The sequence below is a fragment of the Eutrigla gurnardus genome, assembly GCF_963514095.1.
Source record: "Eutrigla gurnardus genome assembly, chromosome: 22".
NCBI lineage: Eukaryota > Metazoa > Chordata > Actinopteri > Perciformes > Triglidae > Eutrigla > Eutrigla gurnardus.
The window spans coordinates 13,762,865-13,786,406 of NC_139933.1; the positions used below are offsets into that span (position 1 = coordinate 13,762,865).

The window sequence follows — 23,542 nt, forward strand, 5'->3', positions numbered from 1 at the left end:
GTGGACACAAATTGTTAGTGAGAGAAAACTAATGACTTAATAACAGTGGAGGGAAAACTGCAGGTTTGGTGCAGAGCAGGAGGGAGGAAAAGTGAGAGGGCCTCTGGTGGACAGGAAGAGGATGGCAATGAATTCTGTTGAAGAATGTTTTGGGTCACTTTACGCCACATCGTGAAACAGCTGCAGTTGGGTTAAAAATAAGTGTGTAAGTAACAATGCAACGTAAATACGGAAAACATGTCACAAACATGTAACTTGAAAATAACTCAACACCACTTTGGACACGACCACCGGTCTCCTGGGTGAAAGTCCAGCGATCATAAGTCGTCTTTCTCTGAGTGTATGCTTTTAAATTGCAGTCAGAACAGACTATGGGGTAAAAAACAATGGCGTTGTCATTGAATGCTAAATGACAAATCGCTTATTTCCACATCCAAACACGGAGCAACGTTTATTATGAGTCATGTCTCTAAGTCCGGTATTCCCTCTCCTTTTAGCTCGGTTTTGGTCTCCACCATAAAAAATGAAAACAATAAAAATTGGCTGATTGTAAAATCGACTGATAGTTATCACATTGATGTCAATAACAACAAAATTTTTGAAAATAATTTTATTCCCTTTTTCTTTTTTTTTTCAAAAAAACACATAAAGACAAAAACACTATTTAAAAAAATATTCCATCAAGAACATAAACAACAAAACACAACTATGGTAACCTCAATAACATCTTTGTAGCGACAGATGGCGTTTAGTAGAATATAAAAAGGTCTGTGATGATGGAAAGTAAAAGGAAACCTAATATGAGAATTATGATGACGGGGTTGAAGCTTCGGTTCCAGGGTCGTGAAATCGAGCGTAGCGGCACGGAAGAGCATCAGTGCTAATAATTACAAGTTCTTAAACTCTCCCCTGTTGGTCGCTTGGTTTTTCAAAGTGTTCACGATTGGTTGAAAAACACTGAGAGCCAGCTCGGGATTAGTCGACTGATTGTCTGAGAGGTCAAGGGTCGATTTCCTCCGGGACGATGGTGAGGATGACGTCCTCGTTCCCCCGCCTCACCACTGTTCGCAGCGTCTCGTCCCGCTTTATGGCTGCGCTGACATCACTGGCCGAGGTGATCTGCTCGCCGTTGATGCTGATGATGACGTCCATCTCCTGCAGACCGGCCCTGTCGCCGCCAAAGAAGAGTGACAGTGTTTAGCAGGATATCTCAAGTTATATTATTTACCTCAAAACATGTGCACTTTCTCTAATGCTAATTATGCTAGTTCTCTCTGACAGGTATTTGGCTGTGTCTGTTCCTCAGCCTCATACTTTTTTTTATTTATTTCTATTTCTAAGACTTTTCATGGTTGCAGTAATAACATTTAAAAAAAACAACACGTTATTGAAAACATTTATTATTTTAAACCGCTTTCTGGTGTCGATAGAAGGAGAGCTAGTTAGCTGTTAGCAGCTGGTGGGAGTCTGACAGTGTTTGGCTAATAGAACTAACAGCTAATGGGCTAATGCAGCTAACAGAGCTAACAGCTTATGGGCTAATGCAGCTAACAGAGCTAACAGCTTATGGGCTAATGCAGCTAACAGCTTATGGGCTAATGCAGCTAACAGAGCTAACAGCTAACGGGCCTAAAAGGGGTCATCCCGTTTTTCCCAAAAAGGGTCCTATGCACTGAATTTCTTTTCTCCATTTCATTATTTAGATTGAGATTTAGATATTTAGTGTATATATAATTAGTATTCATTTATTGTTTACTTATTATTATTTATTTATCATTATTATTGAGTTTATTTAGTGTATTTCAAACAAAAACGGTCCTATGTTCCCCGGTCACATACAAAGCAGGGAACATGGTACGCTCCCGGCCTAATGAGCTAACAGAGCTAACAGCATGAGCGTTACACAGTATACTGCAGTTTAGCTGCACAGAGACGATGCAGGAATTATTGTGGTTATTCAAACATTACAGTAGTCGTTGTAGACACACCTGCACTTTTCTAGTTGCATATGTATTCATCAGGAATATATAATATTATTGAAAAATACTGAAGATGATTTAAAGTCCAGCTTCCAGGAGATTTGCTTTTAGAAGTAAAGCAATAAAACCTTAATTCTCGAAGCTACAGAGAAAAGAGAGGTCAGAATGTGCTGGACTATGACTGAAGCATTTTGTCCTCCCTGCCACAGCGAGCTGGACAGTCTGGGTGGGAAACGTTTGTGGTTCTGCCCTCACCGCCAGCGTTCAGCCTGTTTCAACAGCTAAAACAGCAGCTTTGAAACCAGAAGTAAACTTTCCGTACGTCTTCACACACAAACAGTTCACATCTAATACACGTCCTCTCAGATCAGATCAGATGATCCTGACTCCTGCCTGCGTTCCACAGAAAACCCACCAGACAATAAGAAAACAAAGTCACTGCCGTTTGCTGTCAACAAGTTTTTCATGTGGAAAAAATATTTCCAGGAAAAAAAGGAGCGAGTCTGGAACCGACCGGCATGCACATCTATTTCCACATGTGACAAGCTAAATTACTGCAGTTGGTCCGTCTGGAGAAGGATAAAGTTTTGTAACAGTAACAAAACAAAAAGGACAACTTCTGAAACGCCTCATCAGTGATTGGCAATCTCTTTAAAAGTTTTATTTGCTTCCTTTTTCCCTGCTGATCCGATCCACTACTCAAAACCATGACACGATCCGAACAGAGAGTTTTATAACACGTTGCACCCTGAAGAGAGGTGAAACAAAATGTGCCACGTGTTTGATTTGCTGGCATGAAAACCAAACTCAAATTCAGAATGATATATCCTCGGATCTTTTAACCTGCTTTTAAAGATGTCTAGGAATATAAAGATAATGTGGGAATAAGAAGGAGTGAGAGAGATGCTTACGCCTCCGCTGGCGTCCGGCTGATGACCTCGATGACGTACGCCCCCGAGGTGACGTCTGGGAAGTCCGACTGCCTCTCCTTCAGCTCCTTGGCCAGCCTGACGGGAGGAGAACGAAGGAAAACAGACCATAAATGATCGCTTATAACTAGGGGTGAGTATTGGCAAGAACCTCACGATACAATACGTATCACGATATCACGATATTGCGATATAAATAAAGATGAAAACACAAGTACCTGTATATGTACATCAGATGATATTGATCAGAGGACAAATTGAGTCAAAACTATTTCATTCAAAACTCCATTTTATTAATTCTCATGAAATTCACTGGAATAAATATTGAAAATAAAACGAAAAAGGATGAAATACTGCATTCACAACGCGTCTAAACATGAATCTTTTTTTTTTTAAATCGGTCTTTGGAGTTGAAAAATCAATATTGTATTGGGCGACAAAGTATCGCGATATATTGCCGTATCGTTATTTTTAACGAGTGAGCCCTATTTACATATTCACTGATGTGTAAATTTAAACTTACGTTGCCGTGAGACTCATCATCCTGACTCCGATGTATTTCTTCTTTTGGAACGCTTTACCTGCAGAACCCAAGGAGACAGATAAGGGTTATCATCTTCATCGTCATCTTTTTATAAATCAACCAAGAGCTCAAGTCTAAATCAAAGTACAGAAAAACATGGCAGCGTTGCATTCTGGACACGTGACGTCCAGGTCTCCTAAAGGCCTGACTTCAAATCAAAAGTAACAACCATTTCCTGTGACATGGAAGGCGATTAATCTTTGTGAAATAATACGGTGGACACATTCCTCCTGTTGTGAAAACAACACTGGGAACTTCCTCTGTGAAAGCATATCTGCTAAAATAACATTGATACTATAAATATAATTCGGCTCAGTCTAATCTCTGTTTACTCGCCGCTGAAGCAGGATAACACTCCCACTTCATTTTAACTGTACGGCAGTTTGTCATCTTTTCAATGTTTATGTGCAGAATTTCAAACAAGCTGCACAACGAAAAGTAACTTCATCCTTTCTACATGTGTTTGAAAAATTAATTTTAAGTTCATGAATAAAACTATCACGTGGTTCCCTTTAAGAAAAAAAAAAAATAACGATAGTTAACATCTGCATGAGTTGAAACATGAAGCTCACTTCCTGTTTATGAGTTTTACAAAGATCTTTTATTGCACGTCGTTCTCCTGTCTGTCTCTCTGGCCCTGTCTGTCTCTCTGGCCCTGTCTCTCTCTCTCTCTGATCCCCACTGTGATGAAATAAAGAGACCCTTGCCGACCTTTGATCTGTCTGTCATGTGACTCTGCCAGGAACTGTCGGATCTTGTCCGAGGGGATGGCGAAGGAGATTCCTGCTGTGACCTTCAGGGTGTTGATGCCGATCACCTCGCCATCCTACAGGACACACACACACACACACACCCACACAGTAAAGTCTTCACATGCAGCCTGTTAAACAGCATTCCTAACATGTTGTTCTTGTAACAGCAAACATTTAATCGGAGTCAGCTGTGATTACGTAAAACTCTGTTTTGCAACAACAGATAACAACACAAATATTTGAGTCTTTAACAACACGTCAATGTTAATTGACATTCATTAAAATGCAAAATGTTCTAATTAATCTGATTTGTATTTACATCCCACGTGGGAAATTGCCATGTGCTGTTGAAATGCAACGTCGCTCCCTAACATGTGAAATATGTGCCAATAAAGATGTTTTACAGGTTTATTTTATTTGACAAAGAGGAGCTGGGACGAGACGAGTAACAACTCCACTTGACTCTCCTCCAGCAGGTTTTCCTTCACTCACCAGGTTGACTAGTGGTCCTCCCGAGTTGCCGTACTGCAAGAAAAACAAACAAGCAAACAAGGAATGTAAAAGCAAAAAAAGCAACAAGTTTAAACAAATCATTTCTAAAGACAGTAATGTGATTGTTGCATTTAATACATTCTCCATCAACACGTTTGGATGATGTCTGCTTGACATCCCATAATGCATAAGATCTGGTTGTGTACTGCTTATCAAAACAATCCCACTTCCAGCCAATCAAAGCAGAGGATTCTGCCTACAGTGGAATCTGTCTGTCTCCCTGTCTGTCTGTCTGTCCCTCCACTCACGTTGATGATGGCGTCGGTCTGGATGTAGTCCATGTCGGAGTTGCGGAGGCCCAGCTCCTTGCCCCCCCTCTGCGTGGTGCTGACGATGCCGGTGGTGACGGTGTTCTGCAGGGAGAACGGGCTGCCGATGGCGACCACGAACTCGCCGGGACGAAGGTCCGCCGAGCGGCCGAGCAGCAGCACGGGCAGCTTCATCTGGACACACAGGAGGGAAACCACTTCAACACCAACATCTAACTACTCGTTACTTTAACGCGTTTGAGTGTCAGGAATAGAAAGTCTGTTCAAACTGGACTTCATCATCTCATGTTGTTTTAATACAGAAGTTTGTAGCTGTGATTCTACAGACACCAGCAGTAATGATGAAAACTACAAAAATACACTGAAAAAATGCTGAGCGTGGGTCACCGGGTATAAAAGGCACTGACCATGAACCCTCTTTCTGTCAACTTATTTCCCTTCAATGAATCACAGTCATGTGTCATTACAGTCTGAGACGAAAGGACGGATCCAGATCCAGTCCAGTGCAGTCAGATACATTTGTAAATATCCAACAGATTTGTATTCGTACTGCCGTTTGTATGAGCTGCTAATCATTACTTTTCCATCCCTGTCTAACATATAAAACCTGAGGTTTTATATACACACACACACACACACACACACACACACACACACACACACACACACACACACACACACACACACAAACACACACACACACAAAGTTTACGTTGGCACTTGACGTAAAGAGCCCAGTAAAGACTTTTATAAGTAATAATTTGTTAAATAAACTCTCTCTCTATGAAAGCCAGGAAACACACTGCAGACTGCTATTTGCTCTGCCACTGCTAATTACACACACACACACACACACACACACACACACACACACACACACACACACACACACACACACACACACACACACACACACACACACACACACAGGAATGTGCCAAAAACTTTGAACATTAAAATGTTATGAATATTTTCCCTGATTTTACAAAATAAACCCAAACAAACCTCCACTAACTCACTCGTACACCGACGTCTAGTTTCTAAAACACTCGTCGTGTGTTGTACTCGGACACGCGATATGATCGTCTTTCACGATTGTGTTCCCAGGAGACGTTTTGTTGCATTACCAAGGTCGACCAATGGGGGCAGACCTTCAGCGAGGCTGACTCCCCTCCACTAACATCTTACGATCTTAAGACACTTTGGCGCCGGCTCTCAGCCGCGCTGCCTGCTGATTGGCCCGCTACACCACGTCGCCCCACGACCTTCAGCGCCACATGTGCCATAAAGAAGCCGTGATGTCATTGACCCCAACTTCCATCAGCGCCGCTCTCCGTCGATGAGCGTCTGTTTGTCGTGTTTGTTGGAAGCATGTGTTGCCCATTTCCTCCGTTTAGTGACCCGCCCGAACACTCTGACCCACTTTAGTGAGAGAGAGAGAGAGAGAGAGAGAGAGAGAGAGAGAGGGGTAGAAACATCCAGTATTTATTAGAAGAAGGAGTTGGAGGGAGGAACCAGGAGAGTAAGAACCAATGAAATGAAAGATGTGACCGATGTGATGATGAAGATGAAAGTTTGATTGACGCAGCAGAAGCATGAAAGCCACAGGTATGCTCAACACATCCGTACATGACTAGCACCTTGAGAGTGTGTGTGTGTGTGTGTGTGTGTGTGTGTGTGTGTGTGTGTGTGTGTGTGTATGTGTGTGTGTGTGTGTGTGTGTGTGTGTGTGTGTGTGTGTGTGTGTGTGTGTGTGTGTGTGTGTGTGTGAGGCGATGACGAAGCAAAATAAAATGTGGAGCCTGAAACAGCTAAAACATGAGATTTGAAGCTCTCGTGTTCTCGGACCGCCTTCATTCAGGTCTCAACTTCAGGCCCGTAAACATTACCGACTTCATGTCAGAACACAGAGCTCTGAAATCATGTGTTTAACACGATCTTATGAGATTTTAACGTAAAATAGGCCTCTGGTGGAATTATGAAGCTTTAAAGTGCTTATTCCTCATTCTCTTCACACTCGTATTTGCTGATGCTCATGTGACCGTCCTTTAGTTCATATAATTATTATTTTGAATGGAATAAAATTGACACTTTTGCACAGGAAGCAGAGATTTGTGTTAATGCTTCTCGACTTTATGTCAAAGTGAACTCTTCAAAGGAATAATCTGGAATGCTTCAGATGAATATTTTTCCATACACTGAGTGCTCCTATTGTATACTAATTATATGTCTACTGATATGTGATTTTGTAAATAGACAGCAGGCCTTTACTTCAATGAAGCTCCCCCTCTAACCTACAAGTCAACGAACAGTTTACTTCTATAATAAATCGTTATTCTTTCACATACACGCACACAGAATGGACGTATTCATCTCCTCTAATCAGACATAAACATAAAGCTCCTCTGTTCACCGGCACTGAACCAGAACCGGGACTCCAGATCCTCCGAGGCTCCGCCCACCAGGACGATGACCGCGGTTCTCTGGCACTGCGTTGGGTCGCAGAGGCAGCAGAACGAAAACACACAAAAGACCACAACAAGGGAACAAAGCAGGGTTCATCCCTCCGTGTCTTCTCCTTCTCATTATCTCCCTCGAACAGTCCATTCATCTGGCACGCAGAAAATCCCCCAGCATGCATCACGTTCCAGGATCGGCCCCTCCGAGGCGACAGGAGATCAAAGCAGAGAGCAACTTAAAGAGACGCTCATCTGCTCTGAACGTGCAGAGACACGTCAGACCGCTTTACTGTGCAATTTCACCAACAACACACACACACACACACACACACACACACACACACACACACACACACACACACACACACACACACACACAATACGGGACATCAAAGCCTCAATTTGGTGATTTTATTTCTGCTGTCGTTTGAATCAGAATCTCATGGAAGCTCATATTTTGCAGAGATCTAGGAAAAACTAATCGTTGTAACTGTTGGTGTAAGCAGCTGTGTGTGTGTGTGTGCGTGTGTGTGTGTGTGTGTGCGCGTGTGTGTGTGTGTGTGTGTGTGTGTGTGTGTGTGTGTGTGTGTGTGTGTGTGTGTGTGTGTGTGAAATACAACCACAAGTGCTGAGCAGTTTTGTGGATTTCTGCTCTATTTCTGCCAATAACTGCCGAGGAAAACCAAGACGGTCTCTGTCTGACCGGCCAACATGAACTCACATCCTGCAGAGTCTGGGTGTGTGTGTGTGTTGGTGTGTGTGTGTGTGTGTGTGTGTGTGTTCATGTTTGTCGGTGTCCGGCTTTTTCAGCATCTTTTACACTCAGCAGCAGTTGCTTTTGGAGAAAACACAACAGGAAAGTCAGTCTTGTATGGGAACACTGGGCCTTTATATGAAACCCTGACAAACTGGGAATCATTTAGACTCATTTTTATCATTAAAGGGAGTATAATCATTTAGAAAACATTATCCTTAATTATTTAATTTAACTAAACTCTAACTTTTAATTTTGCAACAAAAAAAAAGAAAAAAAAAGAAATGAATTTACCAGTTTTGCTGCTGTGACTCTCTGATATTCTTATATTTTGTTTAGGATGTCCTTTTCTCTTTTATTAGCTGCTTCAATATTTATATCATAGATCACAAACTAAATTAAAATGCCGTAGCACCTCAGTTAATAATCTGATACCTCACCACTGGAAGAAGTTTGAAGATCAAACTTCGATGCCAGTGTTTCTCAAACATTTTTTCTGGGAACTTTACTTCCTCATCTTCAGCACCTGATATTATCTTGAACAGGGAAGTAAGGTACGCCTTTGTTGTTAAATACTTTATAGCCTTTCATTAGCTTCAATGTCAGAATAATACGAACATTCAGGCTCCCTCGCGTGGCTCAAATGCGTACTGCAGATAAAAGTGTTCCATAAAAGAACTTCTGCTAATTTATTCTGTAAATGTGGACCGAGTGTTTGGGAATGAAGATTGTTATCTGATATTCTTAAAGGTTCTGTCTCACGAAGCTGATGGATGAGTTTTTCAGGTGTTTTTCCACTTGACAGAATAAATCACTGAAGGAATATTAGATGTTACTTTTAAAGATGTTGTAGACAAGAAACATCAAAATACCATCTTGGGGTGATGTTTTTTTTTGTTCTGTTGCGCGTTTGTGGAAGCATAAAAAAAGCTGATGGCAGTTCAAGATGGCAGGAAGGATGTTTGTTACTAGATGGCATTAACAGATCCTGGACCAGCTCCTCTGACAGACTGGAGGAGCCAAAGAAACAGATCAGTGTTACTCAAATCTTACACTAAATGTATTTAATAATAGGTGATAATGTCCAACATTTAATTACATGGTGTAATGTAACCTGTCTGCCTCAGTGAGCACAGCTGGACTTCAACTCCCATAATTCATCATCTGCTTTCTCTTATTCTGCCTGTTTTTAAAATCCATGTCTTTAATGTAGTGGTGATATGTTTGACAAAATTTGTGAATCTGGCACCGCCATTTTTGTTTTCACCCCTGAAAGACGACGTCCTTCTCCTTTAAGAGTCTGAACTCTCGCAGGATGAACTGTCTGCACAAAAATCTTGTTTTTCCTTTGCACACATTTTGTGGAAAACCTCACTTCCTGAGCTGAGTGCAGCCGTCCAGTCGTCCTCGGACCCGAGACAAAGTGCACTAACAAGAAGATGATGGACTGAAGGAACCTGAAGGAACACGAAGGAACCCAAGGAACCCCCATGACTCGCTCACTTGAGAAAATAATAACAACCAAGCAGCTCTGGGATGACACGGCAATAAAAAACAGGAATAAGAACCATTTAATTCATCCATCATCCATCCATCCATCCATCCATCATCCATCCATCCATCCATCCATCATCCATCCATCCATCCATCATCCATCCATCCATCCATCCATCCATCCATTCATTCATTCATCCATCATCATCCATCCATCATCCATTCATCCATCATCCATTCATCCATCCCTCCATCCATCCATCCATCCATCCATCCATCATCCATCCATCCATCCATTCATCCATCCATTCATTCATTCATTCATCCATCATCATCCATCCATCCATCCATCATCCATCCATCCATCCATCATCCATCCATCCATCCATCCATCCATTCATTCATCCATCATCATCCATCCATCATCCATTCATCCATCATCCATTCATCCATCCCTCCATCCATCCATCCATCCATCCATCCATCATCCATCCATCCATCCATCCATTCATTCATTCATCCATCATCATCCATCCATCCATCCATCATCCATTCATCCATCATCCATCCATCCATCATCCATCCATCCATCCATCCATCATCCATCCATCCATCCATCCATCCATCCATCCATCATCCATCCATCCATCCATCCATCCATCCATCCATCATCCATCCATCCATTCATCCATCCATTCATTCATCCATCATCATCCATCCATCATCCATTCATCCATCATCCATTCATCCATCCCTCCATCATCCATCCATCCATCATCCATCCATCCATCCATCCATCCATCCATCCATCCATCCATCATCCATCCATCCATTCATCCATCCATTCATTCATTCATCCATCATCATCCATCCATCATCCATTCATCCATCATCCATTCATCCATCCCTCCATCCATCCATCTATCCATCCATCCATCATCCATCCATCCATCCATCCATTCATCCATCAATTCATTCATTCATCCATCATCATCCATCCATCCATCCATCATCCATCCATCCATCCATCCATCCATCATCCATCCATCATCAATCCATCCATCCATCCATCACATCCATCCATCATCCATCCATCATCTATCCATCCATCATCCATCCATCCATCCATCCATCATCCATCCATCCATCTCATCCATCCATCATCCATCCATCATCTATCCATCCATCATCCATCCATCCATCCATCCATCAATCCATCCATCATCCATCCATCCATCCATCCATCCATCCATCTCATCCATCCATCATCCATCCATCATCTATCCATCCATCCATCTCATCCATCATCCATCCATCCATCCATCCATCCCTCCATTCATCCATCCATCCATCCATCATCCATTCATCCATCCATCCCTCCATTCATCCATCCATCCATCCATCATCCATCCATCCATCCATTCATCATCCATCCATCATCCATTCATCCATCATCCATCCATCCATCCATCCATCCATCCCTCCATCCATCCCTCCATTCATCCATCCATCCATTCATCCATCATCCATCCATCCATCCATCATCCATCCATCCATCCCTCCATTCATCCATCCATCCATCATCCATTCATCCATCATCCATCCATCATCCATCCATCCATCCATCCCTCCATTCATCCATCCATCCATCCATCCATCATCCATCCATTCATCATCCATCATCCATCCATCATCCATCCATCCATCATCCATCCATCCATCCCTCCATTCATCCATCCATCCATCATCCATTCATCCATCCATCCATCCATCCCTCCATTCATCCATCCATCCATCCATCCATCATCCATCCATTCATCCATCCATCATCCATCCATCATCCATCCATCCATTCATCATCCATCATCCATCCATCCATCCATCCATCCATCTCTCTGCTCACCGGCGTGTCGATCTTGATCAGAGCGATGTCGGCCTTCTCGTCCACATCTATGATCTTGGCGTCGAATGTGGCTCCGCTCTTCAGCTCCACCTGCAGGAAAGAATAAAATGTTACGACTATGGTACTGATACAATCAGAGAGTAGTCGCCCCCTGGTGGCAAGCAGAGAGAATGCTTCCACCAAACAAAAATGCTAAAGTGGATTTTTTACATTGGGAAATCAGGTGTCTGTTCAGCTGTACTGCGGCTCTACGCACCTTGACGCGGTGTTTGTTCGCCACCACGTGGGCGTTGGTGACGATGAGTCCGTCCTCCGACACGACGAACCCGGAGCCGCTGGCCACCGCCACCTCCCGCTTGGAAAAGATCATCCTGAGCAGGAAAAGACGGGAGCATGTGTCTGATTCATGACCTCAAACAGCACGAAGACACTGATCCGCCTCACATCCATATGATTTAAACTCCAGGTGCACTTTGATGGGTTTGACTGCAACATTCTCTATTTAGCATACAGAGCACACGTTTAATGGATGACAGCGTTGCAGGTATTTGGTCATGAACCAAACCAAAACATTTTGACCTGAAAATGAGAAAAAAGTCATCCAATTACCAAAAAGAATACTAATATTTCATTTAAAAATACAAAACATCAACTTCATAGTGGTGCGAGACGAGAGGAAAAGTCAGACAGGGATCTACCGGTAGACTCATGTGTTTGTTGTAATGCCACCAGTTGACCACCAGGACGCTGCTCTGTGGGTTTTCTTACTTTCGGTAGAGTTCGATATGAACGACAGCAGGCGCGATCTTCTCCACCACGTCGGCGATGAAGTTGTACTTGTAACGAAGACTGTCGGGGTTCTCCTGACCTGAAGGGGGGAAACACACCGTTAACACACCGTTAATGACCTGCATCACACACACACACGCACACACACACACACACAGCCCCAGATGTGGAGTTCAGTATATGACCTGTCGGTCTGAGAGCAGCTGCAGCCGGTCTGCTGCTCCCACTAATGCTTATAAACTACAGGAAATGACTCAGATATGGACAGATAGTGCTTTTGGGGGGGGGGGGGGACCCTCTCCCCCATCTGGTGTCGATCAAACATGTCGTCTCAAGATGAAAAAACACAAGATTTTGACAACTCCGACCAATCACACGCCGCCAAAGAGACATGATTAAAAACGGCGAGACAAGAAGCTCCAGTCGTTCCCGGCATCCTTCAAAAGGATAAACAGGAAGTCACGGACATAGTGACATCCTGTTGGATTTGTAGGCTACATGTAGTTTGCAGACAATGTTGGGATATATTAACATTTTTATTTTCAACATTTTTATTGGAATATATCAAATTAAATGTGTTTGCGCTCGTCCAGACACGTCTCCCTCTGCGTGTCCTCAGGTCTCAGATCTGCTGGATCAAACCGTCCCATATCTCAGATGATTCACTCCAAATATGTCCAGCTGTCTTCAGATCTTATCGCAGTCATGAGCTCGTTGCCATAGCGACTATCAACTTCACTTCAAATAGGTTGTGTCTGGTGGAGCAGATGAAACCAGTAACAGCACATTCTTTGACTTTTAACAAAAGAATTACCTTCATCATCGAGTCATCGGCTGAATATTTTCTAGATTAAATGATTTCAAAATGTTGTCTATAAAATGTCAATATACTAAAAAAGCCTTGTTTCTCAAAGTTCAAAGTGATATTTTTAGTTGGAATGTCTTCTTTTGTCCAAAACCCAAAGATATTCTGTTTAATAGTAGAAAAAAAACTGAAAATCTCCAAATTTGAGGGATTTTTTTTGCCATTGCATGAAAAATTACTTTATCGATTATCAAAATAGTTGGCGATTACTTTTCCTTCGATCAACTAATCGATTCATCGACTAACAGTACTTATGAATGATATTCTGTTTTTGCTCCAAAAAAATAATAATAAAATAAAGCAGCTAAACTATCAGGAGTTTAACCTGCTTCAGCTCCCACAGAGTTAATAATCTGATTTTAATGTTCATCAGAATCACGATTATCTGTGTTATTTTACTTTTATTTATCTACTCAGAGTCGACATCTCTGAACCGATTTCTGAAGACATCGTTCACTTCCACGTCAGACACCGACGTGTTTATGTGTGTGTGTGTTTGTGTGTGTGTTTGTGTGTGTGTTTATGTGTGTGTGTGTGTGTGTGTGTGTGTGTGTGTGTGTGTGTGTGTGTGTGTGTGTGTGTGTGTGGGTTCGAGGTTCTCCAGCTGCAGCAGCTTTGAAGTGAACTGAATGGAGTCAGTCAGAAACATCCCGACCTCAGACGCCTCCGCAGGTGTTCGGTAATGGCGCCGCACACGGCGAGGTCAAAGGGGTCAAAGCTGCACCGAGTCAGTGGACAAAAAGCTGTAACAGGTTCATCTGACACTCTGATGACCGCGTGTCCTTGAATGCACCAGCAAGGAGAGTTCAGAACAGCGGATCGATGCACGAAAGTGTGAATAACAGGAAAAATGCAGTAATAATTATTTAATATAAAAGCTGATTCCTTGTGCATTGATTATACATTAGCAGCCAGGTTTGTCTTGCAACTCTCAAATCTAATAAAAGGATGGTTTGCTTTGTAAACGATGTGAAAACTAATTCCAAACTCCTGCAGCTCAAACACAGATCCCTGTTTTGAACTCGTGAAAATCTCATTAGGAGCCGGACGAGCCTGAACTGGGAAACATTCCTCCAGTTGCTGAAAGAGTTGAGTCACCGGTGCAACTAGTGTTTGTTGATGCCGTATCCAAGCCTGTCAACCTGACAAAGGGCTCGCAAGTCTGCACAGGAAGCAGCAATAATAAAATAACAAAAAAGAATAAAAAGGACCTCCTCTGAATCTGGGTTAAATAACATAGATTGACCCAGATGTGCCAGATTTCTTTCTTCAGCTCAAAAGGTTCAAATCCAGAAGACAAAGAGAAAGATCCTCAAAACGATGAGAGAGAGGAGAGGAAGCACAGACTGAAGGAGAGAATAAGGAAAGACGAGTGCAAAGGAGAAGCAAACTCCTCATGACCTCTCCGTTCATGTTTCCTTCCCTGGATAAATGATACCGGGTGAGGAGAGGAAACAGGGGAGTGTGGGGGGGGGGGGATGTGTGGAAGAACATGAGAGGAAGGTGAGGATGAGGAGAGAACAAAGAAAAGATGAAGGTGTGTTAACAGGAAAGGATGGAGAGAAGAAGAGGAGAATAAAGTCTTTGAGCCTGGTTGAACTCCAACAAAACTGCACTCAGCAAAACGGTGTGTCGGCAGCTGTGTGTGTGTGTGTGTGTGTGTGTGTGTTCACTCCTTGATGTGCTTCCATGACTCTCTCTCTCCACACATACACACTCGTTAGGGGGAACACTGTTTGTTTTTGCAGCTCGGGGAGGCACTCAGGACCTGCTGGCCTAACTTCAACACATCATGACCTTGTTAAGATTACATAAAGTGTGTGTGTGTGTGTGTGTGTGTGTGTGTGTGTGTGTGTGTGTGTGTGTGTGTGTGTGTTTGGTGCAGTGCGAGAGCGCCGATGTAAATCTGACTGATCAGCAAATGGAAAGATGCCAGAGAGAGAGAGAGAGGGCGGGAATGAGGAAGGGCAGAGATCAGGCTGCACAATTCATCAAAATCACAAGATAGTCTACGAGGCTGCAATCCTTCAATATTCAAGTGCAATGTTTGTTAAAGGTCAAATGTGTTATTAAATACATGGTGCTGCAGAGACTCATCATCATCTATAAATGTCTTTGTTTGGTCCAGGGCCACACAAAAATACCACCACCATCACTTTAACAGGTTTTTCCAATATAAATGAGAATCACGATGTAAAAATGAGCTTTCCCACTAATATTGGAGTGGAAATAACCACTGTTAGATATGTTTGACTGAAAGGTTCAGAGACGAGGAAACAGCTGCTAATAATGCAATAAATAACTGAAACACAGATGCTTTAACTCGTCCAAGTATTAAAGCATCATTTTTTTAAATTAAACTTGCTAATACCCAAACACTGAACTCATGACGTCATTAGGACCAGAGGTCACCCAGAGGTTTTAATGGTACGTATCACAGCTGGACTAACAGGTGCTGAACAGCGGCCCCTGTGGCAACAACGAGCAATTACAGGATGATGGTGCACGCCGATGTAGAAACTTATTCAATTATCTCCAGTTACACTGAAACTAACTTTTACTAAAAAGTATGAACTGGTTGTACAAGTGTGTTTTACTTTCTTATCGTTTAATTTAACGTTTTATTCCATAAATGTGTCAATAAAACGGAACTGAACATGTACACACACGCACGCGCACACGCACCTTTCCCGCAGGCTCCCCTCTGGATGAAGATCGCCGGCGGCTGCTGCAGCTTCATCGCCCGGCTGCTGACGCGCTTCAGCTCGCAGATGTTCCGGTACGAGACGCCGTCGCTGCCGCACACCGGGTCGGCGCTGACGCACGTGCACACGCCGGGCTTGCCCCTCCGCCTCACGGTGGCGGACACCTCCACGCCGTCGCTCACCGCGCACTCCATCCCGTCGGCGCAGTCGCGGTGCTCGGCGCCGCCGCACGGCTCGCCCTCGCCGGACGCGCACACCGGGCAGCAGTCGCAGCGGTCCAGCACGTCGCCGGCCAGGCAGTCGGCGGGGATCGGCGCGCACTTCGACTTGTCGCACTTCTCCGAACAGCCGATGGCGAAGCGCTTGGCGATCCGCGACCCGGCGACCAGAGGCGGGCAGACGAGGAGCGCCACGACGCAGAGGACGAGCCGCAGACGCATGATGGGAAAGTAAGAGGAGTTAACGTGTTGATCCCTGCAGGTCGACACAAACACAGCGATGCGGTGCAGAAACTTCTGCGTCCCGGTTTATAAACGCTGCAGGATAAACACAGCAGGCGATTGGTCGGCACTAGTGACGTCAGTCAGAGGAAGGAGGGATGATGGAGGTGTGTGTGAACAAAAAAACGTTGTAACTGCAAGAACTTAAACAGCAATTCAACTCTTCTTCTGTGGTCATTTCGTTTAATTTCAAACCTTTAAGAGCATTGAGGTTTCCCTCATTTTCAATGAGTTGTGATCATGTTAATGCTAAGCATGTTTATGATCTGTCATTCTCTGTACATGAGATCAGACATCTGTTCTGTCCACTCAGGCACAAATCATTCAAATATATGAGCTTAAACAAAATTACTGTTGCGATTAAAATAATTGACTCCAGCTACCTTCATCCATCAGAGAGCGGTCCTCTCGTTGGTGTTGGAAACGATCAATCATTCACACTCATTGACGACGAGGGTTTCTATGACATCACGTGTTATGTCACAGGATCATTATGCAATTTATTTGACATTCAGGGAAACTCAATCGAAAAGAGCCTCGCGGTCTCACGCCACAAACGGCGACCTTTAACCCAACTCGCTCTGCACCGTGAGACAATGTTCGGCTCACGTCACGAGTTCGAAGCCCGACCCAGAATGCATCTGTGTATCGCAGGATTGTTTCTCTAAAACATTTTCAATAACTCCAGAACGTCCAGAAGATCGATGTCATCTTTTGCAATATTCACAACATGCTTTTATCTAACAAACTATTCTGCTTCAATTCAGATTTGTTGACCAAAAACCCGCTAACAAGCGCATCACATGACAGGTTGTTATATGAAGATGGTGGATCTGATTTAAAAGAAGTAACAAAGCAATTTAACTTGATCAATCACTTAATTAATTTTGAGGATTTTTCCTTATTTTTTGGAGGGGTCATAAAATATGATTACGCTTCATCCGAAAGTAGAAATCTTTGAATGTAAAAATTTTTTAAAAAAATACATCTATAATCCAGCACCATTTTAAACACACTGCATCTTGTTTCTTTAGAGGTAGATTGGAGTGAAGAGGAGAGACAATGAAGATTTTTTAAATTTGAGTTAATCTGTGAATGCATTTCCTCATAAATCAGACTTTGTCCTCCGATACGCTTTACAGAAAAACTCCACTGTCAGTCTGTTTGTATGTAAAGCCACACAACAGGCTTCTTCCCTCAGCTGTCTCCTTCTCTGTAAATCCATAATTATCTCTATGGTTGTCCCTCCACGCTGTGTGATGTCACCATCCGGCCGCCGCTGCGCTGGTTTCCTTCCTGTCCGGCTCGACTCTCCACAGAGCTGCTGTCGTGTTTCTGTCAGAAAGATCCAGCAGGCTGCAGAGTTACTGCAGCAGGAAGCCGAGGAAACCCGGCTGGGGTCGGATCCCTGAAGGACGTGTGTGTCCTTGTGTGTGTGTGTGTGTGTGTGTGTGTGTGTGTTATGCACTTGAAACATGTGTTTACTGTACATGCAGCTGAGAATGATGAGGTCCAGGTTTTAGTCATATGAATGGTTATGTTGTTTGTGGTGAGACACACATCATATTACCACAAAGTCTCCTCCGTCTCTCCTCATTCCACTTTTAACTGTCCAGTCAAGAGAATCACATTTCCCATCATTCATAACGTGTCATCAAACTCACAACTTTGACTTTTAAAGAGTTTGACAAGGAGCTACCAGATGCTTTTATTTGTTGATAGTGAAGAGAATGATCCTGCATGTTTTGTGGAATCTTCTGGTCTAAGATGACAACCTGGGAACCAACTCACAAACCCTTCATCAATAAAAAGATGGAAAAAAGAGTTGAGTTAACCGTGACAGACAGCGTATAGATGGATAACATGTTGCCAAGGAAACAGAACCATGGATGGAGCTGATGAAGAGGATTAAAAGAAATAGTTTGACATTTAAAAAGCTGCGCTTAGTGGCTTTTTTGGTGGAGAGTCTGTTTGTTAAATGTATCCAGAAGCTGGCTAGCTTAGCTTAGCACAAAGACTGGAAACAAAGGGAAAGAGCTAGCCTAGGTGTCTGTTTGCCGGTGATGTTATCGTCACAGTGACCTCAGTGTTTCCCTGTTTTCCTTGTATCTCCTCCTCCCCTGTCTGTCACTGTGTGTGTGTGTGTGTGTGTGTGTGTGTGTGTGTGTGTGTGTGTGTGTGTGTGTGTGTTATACCTCATTTTTTTCAAACCCAAGTGTAAAAATGACGTGATGTACGTACAGTTCTACAAACATATTACTGAGCTTTCCTGCTTCTTCCTGTTTACTTAATATTTTAATGTCGTGTTGCCTTTTGCATTGTGTAGAAAAGAATGTGCACCATCAGATCCTTGAGTCCAGAAACCAGACCACAGGGAGGTACAGCCACAGACGGGTCAGTGAAACACTCTGCGCTGTCAGATGACTTGACGGCTCCGAGGCCCCTCGGGGCCTCTCAGCTGCTCCCGCGGCGTCTCGTCCGTGAGAGAGAAGACGTGATGTAGAGGGGATTTTCATCCATCTCTGTCTCTCTGTTTGTGTGTGTTGATGTTGCCACCCAGGTTGCCATGGAGACACAGTCCAGAGAGGGAGCTGCCTCGATGATCTCAAGACTCACCGCCCGAATAAATTTGACAATGTGATGTTGCTTATAGCTCCTCAAGGTACTTCAGCGACTTCAAGATTCTTTAAATGGGTCCTGGGGGTCTCTGAGGGGATTTCTGTGATCCCTCGAGAGTTTCCAGTGCCAGTGAAGGGTTCCAGGGACCCTTGAAAGTGTTCTATTGAGACTTAAGGTGACCCAGTGATCTTTAAAGAGGCCCACGTGTCCCTGAATGGTCACAAATGTCCCCTTACAGGCTTGAAGGGTCTGTGATGGAATTTTAATGATCTTTTGAGAAGTTTTGCTGGTCATTGAAGGGGTTCCAGGGATCCCTCAAGGACCTTCGGGCGTCCTGGAAGAAGTTCCATGGGTCGTAGGGGCTCCAATGGTCCTTAAGATGGTTCAAGGGGTCCTGAAGGAACTCTGGGGTTCCTTGAATGGTCTTTTTTTTCCCAGGATTCCTGGGTCATTGAAAGGGTTCCAGGAGACTACATCATGAAGAGGTGCTAGTGGCACAGAAAGAGATCTTGAATGAGTTCATTGGATCCTTGAACGGGTTTCAAGGGTCTTCATGCTCCTTTAATATCCTCAGTGGGTCATGGAGGAGTCCTGTGGATCCTTGAAAGGATTCCCAGATCTCCCAGCAACATAAGGAACAATTTAACAGGCGCAGGCTTCGCCAGAGTGAATGCAGTCTGATGTTTAAAAAAACCTGATTGTTATATAATGATAAATTCACTGGAGGGGAGGAACAGAATGAGACTCTTCTCCTCACACTCAGACTGTTGGAGGCTTCATTTCCTGTCACATGATACTGTGGCGTAACAGCAAGGAACATTTATTGGCTGCAGGAAACAAAAACTGTTCCAATCTCTTCAAATCAAATTACAAGGATTTATAAAGATTAAGATAAAAAAAGTATTCATTTTAATAAAGGTCTGGAGCTTTCACTCATCCCATGATCTTCTTTGGGGAGAGATTTTATTCCAGTTGTGGATTTGAACTTCTCGTCCTCGTCGGCTTAAAAGCCACTTTGGAAAAGACACACGTGAAATGTTAATGACGAGTGAGAAACGAGTCTGCGTTCACATTAAAACAGATCTGAAATGTAATAAATGAAGAAAAGTCCTCGAGGGCGAACGTCCAACTCCAGCATCAGTTGGAAGCTCGTCATTCCTGTTTACGATGTGAAGTCCGCTGGAGAGCACTCAAACACACCGCTCGCCTTTTCCTGGAAAAGCGTGTGTGTGTGTGTGAAATATCAATGTCATTCCACCCAAGTTGAGTCAGTCAGCAACGATGTTTTGATTTATACATCTGCGTGTCCGAGTTGGAGAGTGAAGTTGAGAGTGTGTTTGTGTTCTTGTCTGTTTGTCTCAGTGTGTGTTTGTTTCAGTGTGTGTTTGTCTCGTGACTCAGGCCTCCTCCCATCCGTCCAAACAGTCCAGTGAAGTCCTCGGTTTGGTCTCACCGGGTTTGTGGTTTCAGATATTTGGCTGAAAGTGAGTCATCACATCACAGAAAAGAAACATGCTATGGAAGCCCAATTCTGCCAATGGCAGAAAAAAAGGTGAAACTTCTCCAAATAATGAGAACATTTCTCAAATATATTGACTTAGTATCTCAAAATAATGAGTGCAGGATGTCATAATTTTGAGAAAGTACTTTTTGGCGGGATCGGGCTTCCATAGATTTCAGTCTAAATCATGAAGTTTCCAGATCAAATCAGGACAAATAACCTGAAACAGATCAACATCAGATGGTGTCAGATTGTTTTTGGAAACCTTCTCCTGGCTGTAATCCACCACGTCGTTGGCCAGACAAGGACCCAACCAGACCTGAACCGTGTCAGGTCGACCCTCCAGGTCTCTTCAGGTTTGATTTAAACTGGCTTCTCTCTGCTTTTATACCAGGTTGAAGTATCACATTTAAAAAGCTATGGGAACTGCAATATTCCATAAAACTTCAATTAAAGGAGTCATCACCTGGAAATCGCAATTTCTCTTGTTAAAACATGCATATCTGTGTTTGACCTCAGTTGAAACTTGCCTGAAAGGCTGGAGTTTGAAAGTGGCGCCGTTTTTTCGCTTCTGCTCTTTTTCCGAACAGGAATAGCACACAAGGGTGTGCATTCCTAAAGCACGAGATTTTGATTCTGCGCCTTCGGTGACGTCACCGTGGCGGCTACTTGCATAAGCCCACCCCTCTTTCACCACCCAACCCCGCCCCGTCCGCTACCTGAAATCGCCGAAGCGCCGCCATTATGTTTTGGAGTCTGCATGCAGGCAAGCCCCCCCCGGCTCTGTCCTTCCTGCTGCGAATCAACGCGCGCCTCATTACATATTATACAATGCACATCCGGACCAGTCAAAACCTCGCGCGTAATCTCGCGTGATAAAATCGCGGTACGAAAAAGGGTCAGAACAAGCTCAATGTTTGATTAAAAATTTTTTTTTTTTTTCTAATAAGTTTTACGAATTGATCCAAAGCGATCCAAGGGGGGCTGGATACGTATAAAACCAGGTGATGACTCCTTTAAGAAAAAAGGTTTTTAAACTTGCTTAAATAAATCTAAATAAAATAACTGAAACTAATTTCCGGTTGGGAACATCACAAAGGCGTTGCCTACATCGCCAACTTCTTCAACTAAAGCCGAGTTCAACCGCTCCAAACCAGTTGATGGAAACCTTATTTGACAATGGAATGGAAACACGGATACTAACCTCCTTTAAGGAAAAGTAAAAGGCATGCTGCTGCACTTAAAAGCAAATAAAGTAGCTGTCACTTCGACGACGAGGCTTCCAGACTGGATTTACAGAGCAGGACTGCTTGTGTGGCTCTGATGTCACGCCTCGTTGCTTAAATCCTCAACTGGCAGCAATGGTTGCTTTCTGTCTGAACACACGGTCCTTTCCTCTGGTGGGTCTGGATCACAGCGTGTAGACGGGGGGTTGAGGTCCTGAGATCAGGACGACCCGACTAGAAGAACGAGACACTGTTGAGAGACGAGACGAGCTGCCAACACACGTTGTTTAGATTAGTGTCACAAACTCAGAGCTAATGATCATTTTCATTCTCATAATTCACGGCTTGCCTCCTTTGAAGTCTGATATTGAAGACTGAATAAATCATCACAGATCAACAAAGGGCCTTTTTTGCTTTTAATGCCTCAGTTCCTGGAACTGAACTAATAAATGCCCCGGGTTTATGTTCATGTTTGTGTTTTCAGCTGAAGTTACCAAAGTATCTCCGGTCAGGGGCGTATCCACTGGGGTGGTGAAGGGTGGCACCTGCACTGGTCTGTGCCCCTACCGGGCCCCCCAAAGAAAACATTCTAGACACACCCTTGGTAGAAATGCAGGTAAAGTTCCTCGAGAGGTTCCTGGAAGTTCCTGTTGTGGTTTTACCAGGACCAAGACTGCAGGATGTCTCGGTCTTTATGCTAAGCTAGGCTAACTGGTTTCATATGTTGCATACAGATATGACAGTGCTATCAGTGTTCTTATATATTGTGTATCTTCACGTCAGACCCGAACTGCATCACATCACATCACATCCTGGGACTCTCCCTGACGAATTCCAGTCTAGACCTCATCTGGGGGGGTCTGGAGTCAGACGAAGAACAGATCTGGAAGCTGAGCCGTTATCGGTGGTTGGTGGATCTCCGTGGTTTTGGATGAACCTGGTCTTCGGCCGAGCAGGACGGGAGACCTGAACCTCCTTAATCTCTGAATACAGTCGGTCTTGTTGTTCGAGAAAGTGACACAAACTTCCAGAAAACAGCATGAAGTTGTTTCCATATCAGAGCTGTTGTTCAGGAGGTTCTTGGCTCATTAAATGGAAAATAAAACCTTGGTTGATACGACTCTCACTAGGGAACCAGAGGAAGATGTGATGTCAGTGCTGCCTTCTCCAAAACTCACATTTCAGTCGGTTTGTTTTCGGCTGTTCTGGAGAGGAGGATCTGATGTTCAAAACCTGTAAATGCATTTTTTAAAATCTTAACCACATCTGTAAACACAAACTCACAAAGTTGGCGTTGAGGTTTCCTGGAGGAGCCTGAACACAACTGTCTCACCTCACAGTAACATTCAAGGACGGTTTTAAACTCCGTATGTTGGATCAACTTCAACATTAGAAGGGAGATCTCCTCGTTGATTGATGCATCGCTGCGATGTGAAACATCTGGATGAGACGTCGCCGCCTCCGTTTTTTAGGAAAGTTTCTCTTTGAGGCTCCAAACAAACTGATCTGGGTTCAGATGAACGTGTTACATAATGAAGCAAGGCAGCGTTTCATCGGCTCTCACGATGACAAATAACACAAACGCCTGTGTTTGTCACGTTTAATAGTTCTCAGCTTTGGGGGAAAGACTTCTCTTACGCAGACAGACAGGAGGGATGTGATG

General features: G+C 43.7%; 1 protein-coding gene across 1 annotated transcript; it reads right to left on the minus strand.

Moving 5' to 3' along the window:
* Positions 1-595: 595 nt before the first annotated feature.
* Positions 596-16,550, minus strand: htra1b (HtrA serine peptidase 1b). The gene is made up of 10 exons (XM_084039712.1): positions 16,014-16,550; positions 12,443-12,542; positions 11,931-12,045; positions 11,675-11,764; positions 5,044-5,238; positions 4,736-4,768; positions 4,203-4,317; positions 3,432-3,489; positions 2,891-2,986; positions 596-1,168 (listed from the first exon to the last, which is right to left on the minus strand). The coding sequence occupies exons 1-10, from the start codon at positions 16,471-16,473 to the stop codon at positions 1,000-1,002; spliced, it is 1,431 nt and encodes a 476-aa protein (XP_083895838.1). The 5' UTR covers positions 16,474-16,550; the 3' UTR covers positions 596-999.
* Positions 16,551-23,542: the final 6,992 nt, after the last annotated feature.